General features: G+C 29.7%; 2 protein-coding genes across 2 annotated transcripts in view; one reads left to right on the top strand and one right to left on the bottom strand.

The window, feature by feature from the left end:
• Positions 1-494: 494 nt before the first annotated feature.
• On the top strand, positions 495-1,741 carry LOC113863772 (auxin-responsive protein SAUR36-like). Its single transcript, XM_027497471.1, has one exon. The coding sequence runs from the start codon at positions 996-998 to the stop codon at positions 1,476-1,478; it is 483 nt and encodes a 160-aa protein (XP_027353272.1). The 5' UTR covers positions 495-995; the 3' UTR covers positions 1,479-1,741.
• A 10,490-nt stretch (positions 1,742-12,231) lies between these two features.
• LOC113861789 (DNA replication ATP-dependent helicase/nuclease DNA2) overlaps positions 12,232-19,927 on the bottom strand; it is a 37,083-nt gene continuing 29,387 nt past the window's right edge. The window contains exons 28-34 of the mRNA XM_027494817.1: positions 19,039-19,131; positions 18,803-18,940; positions 17,516-17,555; positions 17,349-17,422; positions 13,637-13,774; positions 13,312-13,431; positions 12,232-12,566 (exon numbers count right to left, since the gene is read on the bottom strand). Coding sequence (XP_027350618.1) covers positions 12,408-12,566; positions 13,312-13,431; positions 13,637-13,774; positions 17,349-17,422; positions 17,516-17,555; positions 18,803-18,940; positions 19,039-19,131 — 762 coding nt within the window. The 3' untranslated portion in view covers positions 12,232-12,407. The remainder of the gene's footprint in view (positions 12,567-13,311; positions 13,432-13,636; positions 13,775-17,348; positions 17,423-17,515; positions 17,556-18,802; positions 18,941-19,038; positions 19,132-19,927) is intronic.

Raw genomic sequence — 19,927 nt, forward strand, 5'->3', positions numbered from 1 at the left:
GCTAACTTTTATGGGTTCTAAATTCATATATATGTAAATTTCTTCAAAACTATCCTTATCCTTTAATATTTCAATCAAATTTTATCTATATTTACATATTTAGTAAAAGAGAATTTTTAAATTATAAAGAAGAATTTTACATAAATTTTAAAAATATTACCGCATCTTTTTTTGCATCATTTAAAAAATTAATATAAAATCTTGTTGTAAAAAGTGTTTTTTATACTAATGCAACCACAACTATTAAATTTATTAAAATTAATTATCAGAAATATAAAGAAAAGATTTAAATTAACTTTAAAAATAAAGATAAAAAACAGTAACCCACGTTTAAAATTATTACAATTAAATTATCTTAAACAAAAATTGTCTTAATTTTTTTCAAATAATATATTTTAAATATATAAATATTATGATTTTAAAATCTATTAAAACAAATAATTTTACTAACTTATTTATAAATTATATAATACATCGTCGCATTAGGAATCGCCTTAATATTTTTTATGTTTTTATTACATTCTGGTATTGATCACTCACTTCTTTGTCTCTCTATTTCTGTGTTTACACCCAACAGGTGCGCATGTAACTCTTTTTCCTTTTGCACCGCTTAACAAATCGCAATAAAAGGCGTGTCCCTTGGGCTTCATCATTTGCCCAATCTCCTACGCTGTTTTGGATCTAATGGCTTTACTCTTGACGGTTCCGAAATGAAACACAATTGGTAAGGTTGGTTTGAAGATCATGTCAAATATACCCACATCCCTCTCTGAGATTTGCCTCACCCAATTTCGCCTTGCCATGTCCATAGCAGACCCATGGCCCTTCTCATGAACCCCACCGCACACTACCACCACACACTTCTCTTAGCTTCCATTGCCATACCCAACAGTGCTTCTCTCTCTTAATTCACTCGCCCAACTTTATATATGCTTCAAAACTTTTATGTTGACACGTAATTTACGTATTTTTAGTGAGCTTACGTCGACAGATACATGTACAAGATTCGGGGATTCAAGCTGAGGAAGCGCCTGATCCGGATCTCCAGATGGGTCACAAGGAAGATCCAGATCCGAAACCGACTTCGGTACCATCGGCTGGGTGGTCGTCCTCAATCGCCGGCGAAAAGGCCCATCACGAAGCTCCTCACGTGGGGTCGGAAGCTGAAGGCAAGTGCCAAGTCCTTCCTGACAGTGAGAGGTGGGTCGGGTTATGCCCATATGGGATCCGAGCCGGACCAAGGTGTACCCAAAGGGTTCTTAGCCGTGTATGTAGGGCAGAAGAACGGTGAGTTACACCGCGTTCTGGTGCCGGTAATATACTTCAACCACCCTTTGTTTGGGGAATTGCTGAAGGAAGCAGAGGAGGAGTTCGGGTTCAACCACCCTGGAGGAATCACCATTCCGTGCCGGTTCACCGAGTTTGAACGGGTCAAGACCCGAATCGCATCCGGATCCTGTAGAAGCCAACGTCGATGATTCGTTCGCTTGGCGCTGAGGTCATACTCCTTCACCCCGTCACGTAACTGAAAAAACCAAAATTGCTTTCTAGGAATTTTTTGCGTCGTTAGTTTTTTCACCTCTTGTTTCCAATTCTAATTTTTGAGGTAAGTTTTTGTTATGTTTCCTATTTTGCAAATGCTGTAATGGTGTGTATATTATATATTAAATACAAGATTTTTAACTGAACTGTGACGCTGATTTAGGTACATAAGTAATAACAATTTTAAAATATTAATTTTTTTTTTCATGGAAGAAAGGGGTCGAAGCCCAAAATTACTTTACCGCTGCCCTTAGAGATTAGTTTAAATTATGTGCGTATTATTGACCAAAAAGAAATTTAAGTTAATATATTTTTCCCATCGCAATAACGTAACGTTAATTCTGGCGATCATCATAGTTTAATGTCATACTTAAAATAATAAAGATGATAATGATACTGAACTGATCTTCAAAACTTGACTTTCAATTATCCTTATTGGTTTTCTGTTTTTAAGATAGCTTTTAATATATTTTACGTATTGTTAAATTCTTTTGAATTTATTAGATAATGTGTAAATATTTTCATTTAAATTTATGCGTTTCTTTAGAAATTTATATAACTAAAATTTAATTCCTTTTAATTATGTTAAAAATGAAACAAAGATAAATTCTTCATAACATCAAAATTTTAAATAAAAAATAATATTTTTTTCAACAGTTAATTTTTTTTCTTCAACTTGCATTTTCGAAATGTTCATCTATGTTTTAGTTTTTTTTATTATTATTATTCAAATTGTGAGTGCTTCTAAATAAGAACGATTTTAGGAACAGTATACTGTATGAAAGTTACTTTTGCGTTGAATATTTATATTTTAATTTATAAAACTGATTCAATTTCAAAATTTTCATATCATTTAATTTTAATTTTAAAAAACGGGAATATTTGTTTTATTTAGTTATTTGATTTCTTGATTATCTTTTTGAAAACTTTAAAAATAGATACTTTATAAATTCAAACATACATTTTGAAAAATTTTAATAATATATATATATATACACAAATACACACACATATATTTAGAAATGATATTAAATTATAATAATTTTAAGAGTTAATTTTCTTTCTTTTTATCTCTTAATGTTTTCTTTGAATTAAACATTTAATTTTTTTTCATTAAATCATAAATTAGTCTTATTTGGTTTAATAAATTATTCATTATTAATAATTTTAAAATTAATTTTTAAATTTATAAAATTTAAAAATAATCCTGCAATATATCATCAATTGTTTATTTAAAAATTATTTTAAATCAATAATATAAGTTAAATGTACTGAAAATGTATTCGTATTTTTAATAATTTTTCAATTAATTTTAGGTAATTAATATTGAATACAAAATTAATATTTTGAAATATTTAAAATAACGCATATGCTTGTTGGGAAAGCCTTCTAACATTTAAAATAATATATGCTTGTAGAGGCAAAGACTCCTTGACCCATAGGAAGCTTTGGCCGCTCAGAAAAGAAAACTTATATAGATATATCATTTATTTTATGACCACCCTCTATTATTTTTTTAAAAAATTTAAGTAAAATATAATCATCAATATTTAAAAAGATTATTTTTTTATTAAGTACAAGCTCATTTATAAGATAAGAAAAATATTATTTATATATTTTTACTATTTGAAACTTCTTCATGTTTCATCATTCGGTTCATCTTTACTTAGACTATACCATATCGCGATCCCCTCATGTTCAAAACCGAACATGACCGTCATGTTCGTATAATTTTGAACATTCGCTTAAGCGAAAATTTACTCGCTTGAATGTTAAAAATTACACGAACATGACGGTCATGTTCGATTTTGAACATGAGAGGATCCTTGTCAGACTATACCTCATGCGTAAAAGGTGTGTATTTTTTTAAACTCGTTTAAGAAAGTATGAAAGTCACGTTCAACACTCGCACAAAAATGTTATATTCCCTTCTTCTTCTTCTTTTTTCTTGAATTCCATTTAGTTGGATTCTTTTCTTTCACTGATAGATAGATTGCATAAAAAATATTGAAACGTGACATTCAGGGAACACCAAGTACAACTTCAAATTTCGTAACATGTTAACAATTGGTACGATGATACTAATTAACATGCATGTAGTGAGGTTGTTATTTTTTGTCTCCTCCGCTAGCTCACAAAGAAAAATAGTTACTTGCCAAGCAAGCTCTTTAACATTTTTAAAATCAAATAAGTTTTTTATTTTAAAAAGTTGATTGCTTTATTGTTTCATTCGATTTAGTTTAATTTTTATTTAGCCTTTAAAATTTGAATAAATAATTTATATCTCTATATTATTATTATTATTATTATATTCTCTTTAATTATCATAATTTAAAAATACAATTATTAAATTTGACTCTTTAGAGTGTTGCCAAACTTAGCTTTTATAAATGGTTGTTGTGTGTTTTTTTTTATTTTGCTGCTTTATATTTTATATCAATATATTAATTATTCTAATTTATCTAATTATTAATTAAGTTTAATATATTAATTTTAAAAATATTTTAATTTTTTTTATTTGACTCCCTATAAAACATAAATCTAGATTCACCACTATAAAATTGTGCATTGTCGTGTGTGTGTGTATATATATATATATGGGTCTTTTTAAATAAAATTTTTTTAAATGTAATCCTGAAATATTGATATTGGTTATAATTTTATAAATAAATAAAGCATTGGTATAAAAGTTATCTTTAGCTTTTTTTTCAAATAATTTCTTGAATTTCTAAAGGAAAAGAAAAAATTATAGAGAGAGGCATAAAGAATAATCTTGGAGCAAGGTTTTTATAACTGATATTTTTTAAAGAAGACATATTTTGGAAAGGCCTAATAATTATACTATGTAATTGTCATAATTCAGCTTCTGTCAAAAAGGATTATTTCTTCTTTTAATTTAATACATAAAATATTGGTTGTTTCTATTCTTTTTACTATTATGACATAGCTATTATTTATCACCATAAAATAGTTGAAGAATTCTATTTTTCTATTTTCTTTATTTTTCTTAGAAAAATAATAAGTTAAAGCATTTATGCTATTGAACTTTTGTGAACTATTATAAGCTTTTCATAAACTAGTAAGTAAAATAAATTGGTTTTTTTCCAAATTTTTTGTATATTTTGGAGATCTAAAACTTTTATTTGTATATAAGAGTAGTATAGGAATTTTAACCTTGCCAAATTCTGAATGCTCCATTCTGCAAAATATTAAACAGTTAGTATGATATTAATTTATTTCAGATATTGAGACTTCTTGTAAAAGATTTAATTCTTTAATTCTAAGAGCTAGTAAAAATTTAAATTTTAATTCTTTTCATTCTATAACATTACTAATAATTCCTTCATTATCAATTCTAAATGGATATAGTAATGTTAAAAAGGGAGTTCCTAATATTATTTGGTTAGTCATATTTTTAACTAATACAAAGGAAGTTGTAAAGCATATTTTATTGTTGCAAATTTTTGCTTTTGATAATTTATATTGTATATTCATTTTAGATCCATTTGCTAAGGATAATTTTTCTGTTATTTTTTCATAATATTTTATAGAAATTAGTCCTTCTTGTATATAATTTATATTTGTTCCTGAATCTATTAGAGTTATCATATTAAATTTTTGTTCTTCTATTATAGTAGTAATTTTACACCACCATTTATGTGTTGTAATTAATGATAATAATTCTATATTGAACATTTCTGGCTCTTTTTTAGCATTGCTGGTTTGTCCTTTTAGTATGTTTTTCCCTTCTAATTCCAATATTTTAAACTCTAATGACACTTGATTTTGTTTTAATTCAATTATTTCTTTCTTTAAAATTTTAATTTCTTCTTGTAAATCTTTAATAGTTATACTAGTAATAGGTTGTTTAAATCTTTCATAAACTTCTTTCATTTATATTGGTTTTATTTCTAATAGTTTTTCTTCTTCTCTAGTAACTAACTCACTTAATTTTTTAATAAATTCATTTCGTAATGGACCATCTTCTAAATCTTCTATTAAAGTAATTATGGTTTGGGTCTAGTCTTTTTATAATACATTTATCTGTGGAATTATACAATCATTACAATTGCACAACCCTCGTCCTAAACAATAATTTTCTTTTTCTTCTTCAAAATTAATAGAAATATAATCTAATTGATAAATTTTATTTTCTATTGTATTTTTTTCATTAGAATATTCCTTATTAGATTTTTCTGGTTCAGAGTTTATTAGTATTGTTGCTAGTACTTGTTTTAATTCTTCATTTTATAAAAAGTTAATTTTCTTTTCTACTTTGCATTATTCTGCACGGTGTCCATACTTACCACATTTCAAACAAGTCTTTTAAATTGGTTATTATTAATTTTTCTATTATTTTTTGTTTATCTATATTATTGGTATTTTGCTTTTTATAATTATTTTTATATCTTTTTTGTCTAGAATTGGTATTGTTTTGAGATCTTTGTCTTTTATATTGTCTACTTGGAGCTTGTATGGCTTTCATTCCATATTGTTCACAAAAGGTTCTGAATTCTTTTCTATCTTCTAATTTTTCTTTTCTAATTTGATTTTGTAGTTTAATATCATTGCAAACTCTTAATCCTATATCTACTATAACATTATGAATTTGTCCAAATGTTAATGTTTCATAATTTATTTTACCTTCATATCTAATTTGTAAATTTTCTAGTACTTTTCTGCTAAACAAGGGTGGTAAAGCTGCTATTATTGAATCTTTTATTTTCAAAAGTTTCATATCTCTTAATAATATTAATACAGGAAGATCTACACCTATCATGTAGTTTGGTTTTACTGCTAATTGGATTAATCCTAAGTGAATAAAATTAAATCCATCTTTTTTATGCTTTTGTAATAATTGATCTTTTAATAATTGAATATCTTTTTTACTCAGTGTTCTTGGGTACAAATATTCTATTTTATATATCTCTTCACTATTACTATTAAAAGACCAAAATGATCTTTGTTGATAAACATCTTTCTCTTTTATTATAGGTATTGACCAGTTATGTAAGGATTTTTCTATATCATTTATTGTAATTTGTTGTGGAGTTGTTAAACCAGATGTTGAGGCTTCATCCTCATTCATTTCTTTCCTTACTAGCTTATTATTAAGTCCTAAGTTTAACTTACTTCTAGTTCTTAATAGATTTGCATTTTAAGATACAACCTTTTATGCGACAGGAATACCCTAGCTAACCAACGGATTCACTGTCATCCTCTGAACTTACTAAAGGGACCACTATTCGAGCTTACTAACGTCTAAACAATTCTCACTGCTACACTCTCAAGCTGGATTTTAAAATCTTAAACCTATCTTGAACTCTAAGTTTGTAAAACTTAAAGCTTAAGTAACCGCTATATATATATAACTTTTAAAATAGTATTTAATATTTAGTAAAGTGTCTGAACATGCTTTTCATATTGTTATTTAAGATTTTATTTTAGAGATAATTTTGGGGGGAAAAAAGGAAGAAATAGGAAGGTTTATTTAGTAAAAAACTTTGTTTAAAATTTTTTAGATGAGAGGGAAACAATTTATAAACTCTCCTAAACTCATTTTTTAGTTTCTCTAATTTAAATTTTTTTTATTAACTTTTCTTCTCATTAATAAACTAAACTGTATAAAAAAATTATATTTTGCTTTTTAGTTAACCATTATTTAGTCTTTAATTTTTTAATCAACCTAATAATAATATATTGATTCATTAACAATTTGTATTATTAAAACATTAGAATTGACTCACTTTTAAATTTTTGCTTAAAAATATAATTATTTAAATCTATAAATAATATAATGATTCTACTCAACCAATATAAAATATTAACTAAGCTTGTGTCGGTTGATAATTAATTGATCTATTAAAAAAATATGGTAGCATTTTTTAAAATAATAAGAATTTTTTAATACTGATTATCAAAATAACTAAACTAAAAAGTACTTTTTGCATTTGTTTAAATTAAATTGATATGAATCTATGACTTTCTAGATAGGTTAATTTTTTAAAAATAAAAAATATATAAATTAAATTTATATTAATATGGACTAGCACCAATATAAATTATCTTAATATACTTGTTTTTATAAAAAAATTATAAAGCATAAAAATAAAAAATACTAAGAAATACAAAAAAAAATTATAAAAATGAACAAAATTTTGAAATTTTGGCCAAACTCTTTCCTAGTATTTGCTTGAATAAATCTCAAAAAGTTATATAAAATAAACACATAATTTGTATAAATAAGAGTTTTGTGATAAAAGTTATCTCCCTTCAAAATTTACAATTATAAAGGCAAGAAATTGTAAAATAATTTTGACCGGTTGCTAAATAACTGATGTAAAAAATACTTTTTACATTAGTTGTTTTAATAACTAATGTAAAAAGCAATTTAAATATAACTTTTACATTAGTTGTTTTTAAAACTAGTATAAAATATCAATTTATATATTAATTTTTTTTTGTAATTGATGTAAAAGAAATTTAAAATATAAGATTCAAAGGCCTATCGCAAGTGAAATAATATAATTTGGAGATGATGAATGAAAATTTTACTTTCATTCCCAAGTTTCTGTTAGCGTTATGTTATTGATGAACACAAACTTGACACTTAAATATATTTAAGTACATCAATAATTTTATCTTTATTTATTTTGTGTGTTCTTCTTCATTGACGAACATTAATAAGAAGAGCATTTTCTAAATAAATTATTTATAACCAATGTAAAAATGTGACATTTTTAACACCAGGTGTTACAACTGTAGTAAAATATCTTTATTACTCTATCATACATTTTTAACACTTGTGCATTTTTTTTATCCTTTTCATTTTATGGATTATATTTTGAAATTTAGGTAATTAAATTGATGAATAACATTACATGAACTGCATCAATATGATTAAGTTTGTAAGCATAAGTAGGTCTAGAATGCATTCTTCACTCTCTTCAATTAACATAAATAAATTTATAAAGGGTATGTTTGGAAGAGAAATTTTGGAAGAGAAAGGAAAAGGTATATTTTTTAATTTTAAATTAAAAAATTATATAGTATTTATATTAATACATTAAATTTATATGTTTATCAATTTATATTTTTTATTTAAAAAATATTAATTTTAAATATATTTATTTAAAATACAAAATTTGTGTCCCATTTCTCGTTCTTCCAAAACTCTCCCTACATCCCCTATCCCCTGAGTGATAAATGAGGTTGATTTGGAATGAGAAATTTTTGTGCCACTAAACAAATTAAAAGTACAACAATAACGTTAATTAGTACTCGAAGCGAGAATTAAACTAGGAACATCGTTAACGAAAAGGAGAATCCACAGCCAAATATGATTGGTGAATCCAACGAGAAGAATTCCTTTCTTATCTTGTAGAGATGAGTGAGTGATCACGTAGCAAAACTTGCTACGGAAAGAAAAGGTTCCAAATTCAGGTAGAGTTGGTTGTCGCAAAGCATTTTAGGTAATAAATTGGTACATGAGTTTTCTTTGCGTTTTCCTTCTGCTAATTAATCCATCAAAAGAAAAGTGCGAAAGGAAGTACCTGCCGCCAACGTTTTCTCACCAGAAGTGTCCTTGTCACCAAAGATAACAAGGTTGTGGAGAATCTTATATTCTTATTAGATAAAAAAGCAAAGCCATTCATAAAAATAAGAAAGGGGTATTCATCTCCCACTAGCTATAGCTGCAGAAGAGTCAAGGACGTTTTCATAACGTCAGATGTCAAGGGTCACTTCCATGAAGAAGCCGTAATAGGACCAAGTGGTGATCAAGAGTTTTGGTGGTCCATGAAAGAATCAAATATCTAACCCCAGCATGCCTCACATTCATACTTTAATATGTGGTTAAGACTAGTACCATACACGACACAAAATTCTTCCGGTTGTTTTTTTGCCTCATAAATTTAAACGTTTCAAACAATTTAAATCTACTACTATTTGTCGGGAAATTTTTAAATGCATACCCTTTTAACGGAATCCAACAAGCATATAACAATCATTTGTCCTCTTTGAATGTTTTTTTTTTCCTTTTTCATGATGTAATATATCTTGATAATCATACTTTTATTAACTCAATCATTACACTTTAAAAAGAATTTCTATCTTGTCTTGAAAATAGATTGAACCACTCTCACAAGTATCACTGTGCAAAGTGGGATGAACTCAAAGAGCAATGATCAAAAGCTGTTGTAAATCTACTTTGCAAGTGAATATGCTTTCTAAAGTCACTTTAGAGAACGATTATACCCAGAATTGTTCTTTAAGTGATGATTATAAAGCGATTATACTATTTAGTTATGCAAGTTGTAGTAGTAAATATTTTAACATATTTTAATAAATTAAATTGAGGAAGTATGTCATGTTCAATCCAAAGTTATGAAGCAAGAACTTGACATGTACTTTGTTTGGAACAAGTATAGGGTTCAAGCCATAGAATATCTTCACTGAATCTAGAAGACATGCCTTGCTAACGCTCAAAATGATGTATGGAACGAAGAGGTATAGATAAAGACACATTTAAGCTAATATTTTACTTCATTTTAATATTTTTTTAGAATTAATTTATTAATATTTATTTAAAATATTATTACAAAATTATAAATTAGGTAAGTATTATTTTTTTAAGTTATTAATTATTATAAGTTTTAAAGCAAATTTATTATAAAATATAACATTTATGTTTTTTCTATTTTATAAGACAAATTAGAATGAAGAATGTTTGGAAAAAGTTAATATATTACAAAGTCTAAAGGTTAAACAAAATAGGCTAAGTAAGTGAGATGTCCCTATTAATAATAATAATAATAATAATAGTTTCATTTTCATTTTTTAAATCATCTTAAGTAAATTATTAAGTTTAAAATTTTTTAAATTTTATATAAGGTTTAACCAATATAAAGTTGTAGACTAAATTCTCATTGAATAAAAGTACTACTAGCATAATATCAAAGTACTAAATAGGTTATATACCTTCTTAATTTTCTCCTGACATTTATTCAAATTTAATACACCATAAGAGAAAATAATTAGATCCAGGTAGTAACCCTAAATACATACATAACGATATATCAAATAGAACAACATCAATAGTCATAAGTTATCATCTAGATATTTAATCCTCTACTACCCTGGTCCACTTGGAGGAAGGTCATTTTGCATACCAAGGTATGTCATGTCACAATAAATCTAATTATGAGTGACACAATTTTTTTTAAGGATGTGATGTGGAGGTTTGAGTTCCAAGGCTAGTAAATCATTGGTATTGCATAGGTAGATTTAGCAAGTGCAAATGGAAATTTTCAATCCTAATTGATTTATTACCAGACCTCAAAGAGGGGTACGGTTTAGTGGGGTGCAGTACATGAGAGCGAACAAAATTTAGAATCAAATACCCTTAGAGTTTTGCATGGTTAGGTGTCAAGGCAAAGTGTTAATTCAACTTGATGGCACGGTGATTAAGGGTAAAATATCGAGGCCAACCTCTAATAGGAAAAGAAGGAAGTAAGAAGAGAGAAAAATTTACAAAAATAAGCTTCCCAAATGTCGTCTAGAGAAAATTTAATAGCATGAAATTAAGGGGCTACACCTATTTTTCATTCAATTTGGGCCTAAAATACACTAAAAAATTTAATTTATGTCCTTTAATGTTAAGTTGTCCAATTAATATATAAATTAATAGAAAAATCAAATCAAATAATGACCATACAAAAATATATAGGCTATAAAAGCATATCAAAATATAGACTCATCGGTCTGAATGTTACAATTTTCATTTGCTATCACAATTTCTATCATCTTTGTTTTGATTTACACCATTTTAGAAGAAAATTTCATGATTATGCATTTAGGTTTTGTGTTAACTAAGTTTTGTACATAATTTTTAACCATATCAACCTTGAATCCAAACAAGGCAAGGAAGTAGAAGAAATTATATATTAAAGAGATCAATACAAATTAAGAAATTGGAAGGTTTATAATCATAAATTGAACTTAAAATAAAATGGGTGGAATGAAAGTCATAAAAGATCACAAGAGTAGTTATAGAATTTGAGTCAATTCAATTTATTTTCTACTTTTAATTTTTCATTCTTTTTAAAATTCCATTTCTATTTTTTTTTCTCTACTATTAGAAAGAAAATTTAAAAATATAGAAAAGAAATTAAAATAAACTTTTGTTAATTTTTGTAATTCTTTTAATATATAAATAAAAAAATAAAAGAATAAAAATACCATTTCAAAAATAAGTATTTTATTTTTTCTCCTCGTCGAACCAAGAAAAGGTCTCACTCTTTCTCTTACTTTACCCCTGAAATAGAGTGATCCATTTAACCCTTTGGGAGAATATCTTTTGAAATAATGGTGCATTTTCTCAAAAATTGGTATGAAATCCTTTTGTTGTCTTGACATAAAGTACTCATTTTGCGGACTGCATTTCTTTAACTTGAGATTGATATATAATCTGTGGGGATCAAGATGCAGCCATGAGATTAGAAATGAAATCCGTTTGAAATAATTGAAATGAAATGATCTCGTTAAATAAATTGATTAAATACATGAATATTTTATATGGTGAATTGTGTAACACTTCATGCATTCATCTACATTTGAATTTGAGATTTAATCATCCAGAAGATGCAATTGCAGCGGAGCCACCGCTTGGGTGAGTGGAAAAGGTAAACCCTAACTAACAAATAAAATTAATTTTGGACAAGCAAACATTAAACACAAAAGGTGAGAATTTCCATTTATGTAGTATAGATTTACATTTCTAAATCAATCAAAAAACACTCGTACATACCATTTCTATGATGATAAAATAACAATTACACAACCCATCAAAATATGGGCACCTGAATTTATCTAATTTGTGTACATCTCTTGAGCTCCCCTTTACGACAGATATCCTTCTTAGTCACACTTAATATTCCAGACTGTTCCTCAACTTTCTTAATGAGAAGTTTCAATAGTGGAACCTTTAAGAGTGTTCTCCGAGACCCCACCATGATCAACTTTCTCTGTAAGCATAAACATACGAAACTAGCTAGTTATAAGAGATGAAATAAAATAAAATATCTATACAAGTAACGAATATATTCATGTGAAGAAAAGAGAATTGATAGTTGTGACAATTGTTGGAGAAACACTGAATAATTGTTAAAATTCCAGAAAAATCTTAATCCCCGTAGTAAGTAGAGCGTTTTTCCATCAAGAAAGCTTTCATTTTGCTAAACTCGAATTTCTTTCCCTAAACTGTTTATTTTGTTTCATGGCTGATATATGGTTAAAATTCACTCTATTTCGAAGAGTAATAAATAAAATTATTTTATACTTGAATTTTCATAACCAAATAGTAATAGAAGCAAAGAAAAATAAAACTTGGATCATAATAAGTTAATAACCCAATAAATATCTGTATACTCACCACAATGCTTACATACCAGAGAAGAAATCTATTACATGGATTAATGAAATAACCCAGTAACTATTATGTTTTCTCCTTGTATATAAAACAGTTTCTAAAAGATCCAGTGTTCCCAAAGATATAATAATCGTTTGAAGCCACACAAGTAACAAAAGCTAGTTTTCATCATGACGAGGTATAACGATATACAATTATACATTAAAGAAAAGTAGAAAAAACCGTTTTCATTGTTTTTATAAATGCATTTATTTAATAACCACAACCTGATTAGTTAACCTTAATTATCATCAAGCTCAAGCATATTGGAAATTGTGAGTGTTTAAGCACAAGAGAACTACCTTAGCACGAGTAAGAGCCACATTTATCCTGTGCCAGTCTCCAAGCAGAGAAGCAGCACAGCTTGTTGGGTTTTCACTAGACCTTACAAAAGATACTAAAATACAGTCCTTATCCCTGCCCTGGACAAACACATGACCGATTTATAAGGACCATAATCTGTATTATCAGAACTGAAAAAATGGACAAACACCTAAGTTATGCCTGAAATGTAGTGAAATGTTAAACACCATGCATTGTATAGGAGGATTGAATTTTTGTAAGGCAGGTTCACAAGTCAAAAGCCAAAACTGTAAACATAATTCTTGATACTTTCTGCAGCCAAACCTGGTATTTATCAATGGTGTGTATTTCCAAGGATGTCATGCAAGCAGCATGCCGGATAAGGTTTGCTTGTGAATTATAGGGAGTAATAATGCCAATGTGTTCTCTTCCAATTCCATTTTTTACCAATTCCTTTGCAACCTGCAATATAAAATAAATTAAAAGTTGGACGAGACCATCAAATGCTGTCAAATGGCGATGAATCTTTAATTGTTAATGTATGAGCATAGAATAAGCTAATGTATTGGTTAAGTTGTTAACAGTTCTCTACAGGCTAGTTGTTCAGTTCAGTGACAGCTGTCACCACAACTGAATTAGGGAGAAGTGGAAAGATTCCCCTCTTGTATTCTCCATAAATTTTTAGAATTGTAATTGTTGAAGTCACACATCAACTACAGATATGGCCAAAACTGATCATACTCTTCTTCACCACAATGTTCCACTTCATTTTTAAAGTGATGCTCTTCTTAAGACATGTTATTTGATCAAATGCATGCCTTCTATTCTTCAAAACCAAGTTCCCTACTGCCTTTAATATCCTAATCAGGATCCTTAATATACTCCACTTTGTATATTTGGTTGCACATGCTTTGTTCACCATCTCACTCCAAGACAAACTCTGCCAAATCTCTCAATTATGTTTTTTAGATTACTCACATCACGTCTCAAGAGGCTATCATTGTTTTTGTCTTCAATTTCAATAGTATTTGAATTCTAGTAATGTTACATTCTTTTTAGACTTGTCCTTTCTTCTCCTCTTCCACTATTCTTGATGCAATTTCATATTAGATTCTCTTGCTATTCCTCCTATTGTTTTCATCTTCATCCTTACTTCTGCTCCACCTTTTTTGCTTACTTATCAATGACCGTATCAGATTCCAATGGTTCCCCCACCCCCATTTCCACTAATCCTCCAATCTCATCTCTGATTCCAATCACCCTCCACCCATGAACTTCCCCGTGCATTATGAAAAGGTATTTTGTCCTCCTGCAATCTTAATCCTCTTTATGCTTGTAACTTTAACTATGAACGATTTTATATCCTTACTATTTTTTGTCTCATTTTCAGATTAAATCTATAGGTGAGACCATGGCTAACCGTCACTGGTGCCAAGCAATGGTAGACAAGATGATTGCTTTGCATTCTAGTGACATGTGGGGGCTTGTTCCCTTACCCAATGAAAGTAAGCTCTAGACATTCTCACTAACACCAGTATACTTGATACTCCTATGAATCCCAATACTAAACTTCTCCCAGGTCAAGGGGCTACTGAAAGACCTGGGAAGATATTGACACATTGTGCGCAAACATAAGTATCTCATTATTATCAGACCTAACACCAATTTTATAGTTAGGGTGGTAAGTCAGTTTCTAGATAGCTCATAGGATAGTCAATGAGACATAATTGGTATTTTTCAGTACATAAAACAATGCACCAAAACGAGGGTTAAAGTGATTGCTGATTGGGTAGGATCGCCATCAGAGAAAAAATTCATATCTAGATAGTGTTTAGAATTGGAGGAATCTGATGTCATGGAAGAGTAAAATGCATAATGTAGTTATTTGATCTAGTGCTGAAGTTGACTATCGTGCTATGATAACAACTGCATGTGAACTTAAATGGCTTGGGCAACTACCCCAAGAATAAAATCATAGTAGTCAATCTCGGAAAGCAGTGGGAAGCGGTCAATCCCACAAACACTATAGCGGAATAGCAGATAGCAGGATTACTGCTATTCTGAAAATTTTAAATACACCAAATATCGATTATGCTACTCATATACATGCTGAAGATTTCAAATTTCAATCATTTGGAGGGGTTCTCAGAAGTCAGAACAGAATAGAAAAGAAAAATAGAACAAAACAGGTAAGTCTCACTAGAAAAAGGCCCTAACGCAGATGATCTCCGAACAATTTGTGGCCTTGTTGGAAATGAAGGTGACTATAACTTGACCAGATAGTGTGAACAGATTCAGATGTTGGTTGGAAAGTAGCCCCTAACGCAAATGGGTAACGTCAAAAATGAATAGATCTCGCCAAAGATGAAGAAGATAACAGGAACTTGGGCAGAAAACAAAAATGGTGAATGGGAGCACTTAGGGTTTAAGAGTACTGAGTTTCAATGACATAATGACATGCAGAAATCAACAATGTAAAGGAAAGGAGAGCAAAATGTCAAAATTGCCCCCTTAAAAGCCTTATAATGTTAAGAAAACAAGGGTAAATATGACATTTCTGTCGTGCATCAAATAGCAGCTGCCAACAGTCGTGATTTTCCACAATTTTGGCCGCAATTTGCACCGCTCCAGCAGCTACACTGAACCACGATGCTATGATGGGGACCGAGGAGAAGAAAATAAAGTGATCCTTGAAGTTTCAGCCAAGCCCAAAGATTGGATAGTGTATGTGAGGAAAAGAAATTAGGAAATGTTTGAGATGAGCTGAGTTGGCAAAGTTAGTTAAGGAGAGAATAGTTTTTGATTACTTAGGCCTGTTTAGTCATGAGTAGAGGGGCATTTTTTGTTCTTTTGGAAGTTGTGGGATAGGGTTGCTATTTGGCTCTCCTAAGGAACATTGCTTCGGGGCATTAGAAGAACCTTTCTTCTTTTGCATAGTTTCCTTTTTCTATTACAAATAATACAAACTTCCCTTATTCTCTCTTAATATTACTGTTTCTGCCCTATATCTTTTTCAGTGATTTTCGGGTCTATAACAAATTGGTTCAACCTGCCATATTATTCTTTGACAGTGAATGCCACCACGGAAGAAGAAAGCATCAATTACCAAAACGCCATCACAGGAAACAGCAAAGTTTGTGGAGATGGAATCGAGAATCGACTTCATTGAATGGGAGTTGACGAGTATGAGAGCCACGATGGAGGCGATGAGGCTTGAGAATCAAAAGACAATGGAGGCACTGCATAAGGAGACTGCAGAAAATCAGTTGAAACAGTTTTCTCTACTTTGCAATAATGCTGAAGAAATTGGAAAATTGCCGGAGAAGGAAGGTGAGAACTCTGAATCTTATGCCAGAAAAGATGATTGCTAGTAGCACTTTGGGTCTAGACCAAGGTCTAGTAGGAAAAGTGATATACTTATCACACACCAGACCAGACATTGGATTTGCTGTATGTTCAGACACCACATAAATAATCCTAGTGACACTAATATGAAGGTTGTTAACAGAGCCAGAATACTTCTTATAAGGACTAGGGTAGTTCTCCTTTTATGAGCTAGCTTTTGGAAATGAGTTAGGCCCAAATTTCTTAACAATAAGAATAACTTTTCACACAGTATAATGCCCAAGTGTATTAACCATGCATAAAGTAGTTTAGCAAGTAAAATCAATATATAACCCAATATGAAAACATAGTACGCCATTAATACTAAAACAAGAGAGACAATAAAGCCATTTTTTTGTCTATTATAAAATTTTGCACGTCCCTATCCTTAAGATCATACAAAATGAATTAGTTTTTATTGTCTTTCTAATGTGATCATTTGGTTAAATTGTTCCCAGTTCAGCTTCAGTTAATATATATAGACTACATGGGTTACTACAATATAGAAAAAAAGGTTAATTATTTTTATTTTGGTTAATCCAAACCTTTAATTCACTTGATAAGGCGGGATATTTTTGGAAGAAAATAACCCCTCACAGTACAAAATGTTGCCAGCCAAGTCTCTGGTGGAAATATGTTGAAAATGACTTACCTCAGCAATTATGTGAGCTTCAATAGGATTATTTACAATCTTCTGATCTCTTTCCTCTAAAGCAGGCAACTTGTCTACGATGGAAAAATAAATATTTATATAAGCAACACCATTTACAATGAACATAGGCAAAGGATGAAAAGGAAAAGGAAAAGATATATACAAACCAGTATCGATAAATATCACAGGCCTTCGAGGATTCAAAACCTGCATGTTTATATAGAGATAAGATTCAATCGTACTTAAAGATATAATATTTTTGTATCCCAGCATAAATATCGTCAACTGACAGCAAACTTTTTTCCTTGAAGATTCAGCAGTTCACTTGCTTAACTTTTATTAAAAATTTACCGTTGAATAAATACAACCAGCTCAGCATAATTTCCCTACCTATAGGTGCTCTATTAATTGGCATTGAGTTCAAATTGATAAAATGATAAACTACTGCATCAAGTGCTATAGCTAAGAAAAAGAAAAATGATCTGTATCCAGTGACATTCCTAGAATAAGTATTAATTTATGGTCTTATTTACTTTTATTTGGATTAGTACATAGAGCTGGCTTATGTGTACTAAACATAGTTAACATATTCCTAATCTATAGTTGTTACATGTTTATGAAAGTATAGGGAATTAGTCCCTATACTTTCATAAACATGTGACAACTAAAGGAACTAAATGTAAAATTTTAACCAAGGAGGTAGTTAGGATTCAGAGGAGTGTCAGGTATGGTACTGGTCTGCGTGGTGGAAGACGAAGTGGTGAAATGCCCAATGGTTGAGGAGATGGTAGGTTTGGTGTAAACCATGGTGAAGTCTAAACAAAACAGAGTCTTGCATGAGAAAGGGATTCTGGAGAGGGAAGCATAAAGTGGAAGGTGTACGGAGGTTGGAAAGGTGGCAGGTGGCCTAGAACGTAACAGCAAGAAATGTGTACATGAAGGAATCTGGACATTTCCAGTCAGACATCTTTTTGTAAGCTGGTAAGCTAGCTCCAATGATTGGACTGCAGGAGAGAGTAAGCTCCAAAAGTTTTACATAGGACTAAGTGTTGAACGGTGAAGACTCAACATAAAAGGAATAGTGATATGCTATGAAGGCTGGGGACAAGAGTTGGTCAGCGGAAAATAGAATTCTGAGCTTTCATGCCAACTTGAAAGAAGAAATTCTGAATATTATTGCTCAATTTTGATAACAATATGCCTAGAATAAAGGTGCATTGGGAAAAACAAATTCTTCCTGATAAAAGAAAGTAAAGCAACAAATCTGTACAGTTACAAAAGGAAATAATATTTCCTAAAGTAGTACTATCTACTATAATAATACTTAAGTCAAAACAAATCAAATTAATTCCATCATCAATGAGAAGAAGCTCTTATGAATCGATAAAATTGAGCAATAAATGCAAAATCCTCCACAGGTAAGATAGCGAGATTCAAGAATAGAAAAGCCTTACATCTTCTAGCCAAGGCAAACCACAGTTTAAGCCAGAAAACTCAAGTTTTGCATTAGCTATCTCAGATGAACCACACCTCAATCTTTCACCATATATCAAGGCATTTGAAAGGTCCATAATGCCCTGACACATACGATACTGTATATATTTTAACCAAGTAAGTGAAGCTGATAGAGAATGGAGCAAAAAGAACCAAACTGATGTTTGTAAGTTAATATCTATTGACCATAACATACCTGACTCTGTAAAGCTAAAATAGCCTCTGGATGTGCTTCTGAGAGCCTACAGAACAAACTTATCCCCATGCCATTCTCTCGAGCCTCTGCACTCTAGCAAACATCAGACAAAATTTAAATAAAACTATATTAGTGAGTTTTGTACACGCTACTAATGTGTGCAATTTATGCATTAATTCTTAAGTTGCATTCTAATTTAAATCATGCATTATCCTGCATTTAGATAGGATTTCATTGGGCATTTTACTTGTTTCCTTCAAAATTTCAAATTACTTGTTTTATGTATTTGTCATGTGGGAAAGTGAATTTTGGAGATGGAAGGTGGGTAAATTGGAGGCTGGAATGAAGAGAATGAAGCTTAAGAGATTTTTGAAGCTTGGAATTGAGAAAAAAAAAAAAGCCTTGGCAAGAGAGTACACAACTCACCTGTATCAAGGAACACACCAGTGTTTCTTTCTAATTTAAAGGAGTTGGAAATGGCAGCAGCAAACACAACCTAGCTGTGCTGCAAAAAACACCTGTTTTGCAGTGCCAACAAGAACTACTAAAATTATTTGGGCTTTTTCCCTAAAGATCTAAAAGAGAGAGCTGTAGCTTTATCCATAAAAAAAACCTAAAAAAAGACAAAAGGGAACATTGTTGACCTGAGAATGAAGATGCCATAATTATACCCCAAGAGAAACATAGGCAGAGTTCTTTTGCAAAAAAGGGTAGCACCTATAGTGGAAAGATGACTAATGAGAGAATATTTCCTGATTTGATGCAAGATTATCGTTTGTTTTATTGATATGTAAATCACTAACTAGGAATGTTGATATGTAAATATAGTAATTAGGAACATAATATTGGAATTGTGTAAATACAGTAATTAGGATTGTAGTATCCGGAT

The sequence above is a fragment of the Abrus precatorius genome, unplaced genomic scaffold, assembly GCF_003935025.1.
Source record: "Abrus precatorius isolate BTA unplaced genomic scaffold, Abrus_2018 Scaffold3, whole genome shotgun sequence".
Lineage (NCBI taxonomy): Eukaryota > Viridiplantae > Streptophyta > Magnoliopsida > Fabales > Fabaceae > Abrus > Abrus precatorius.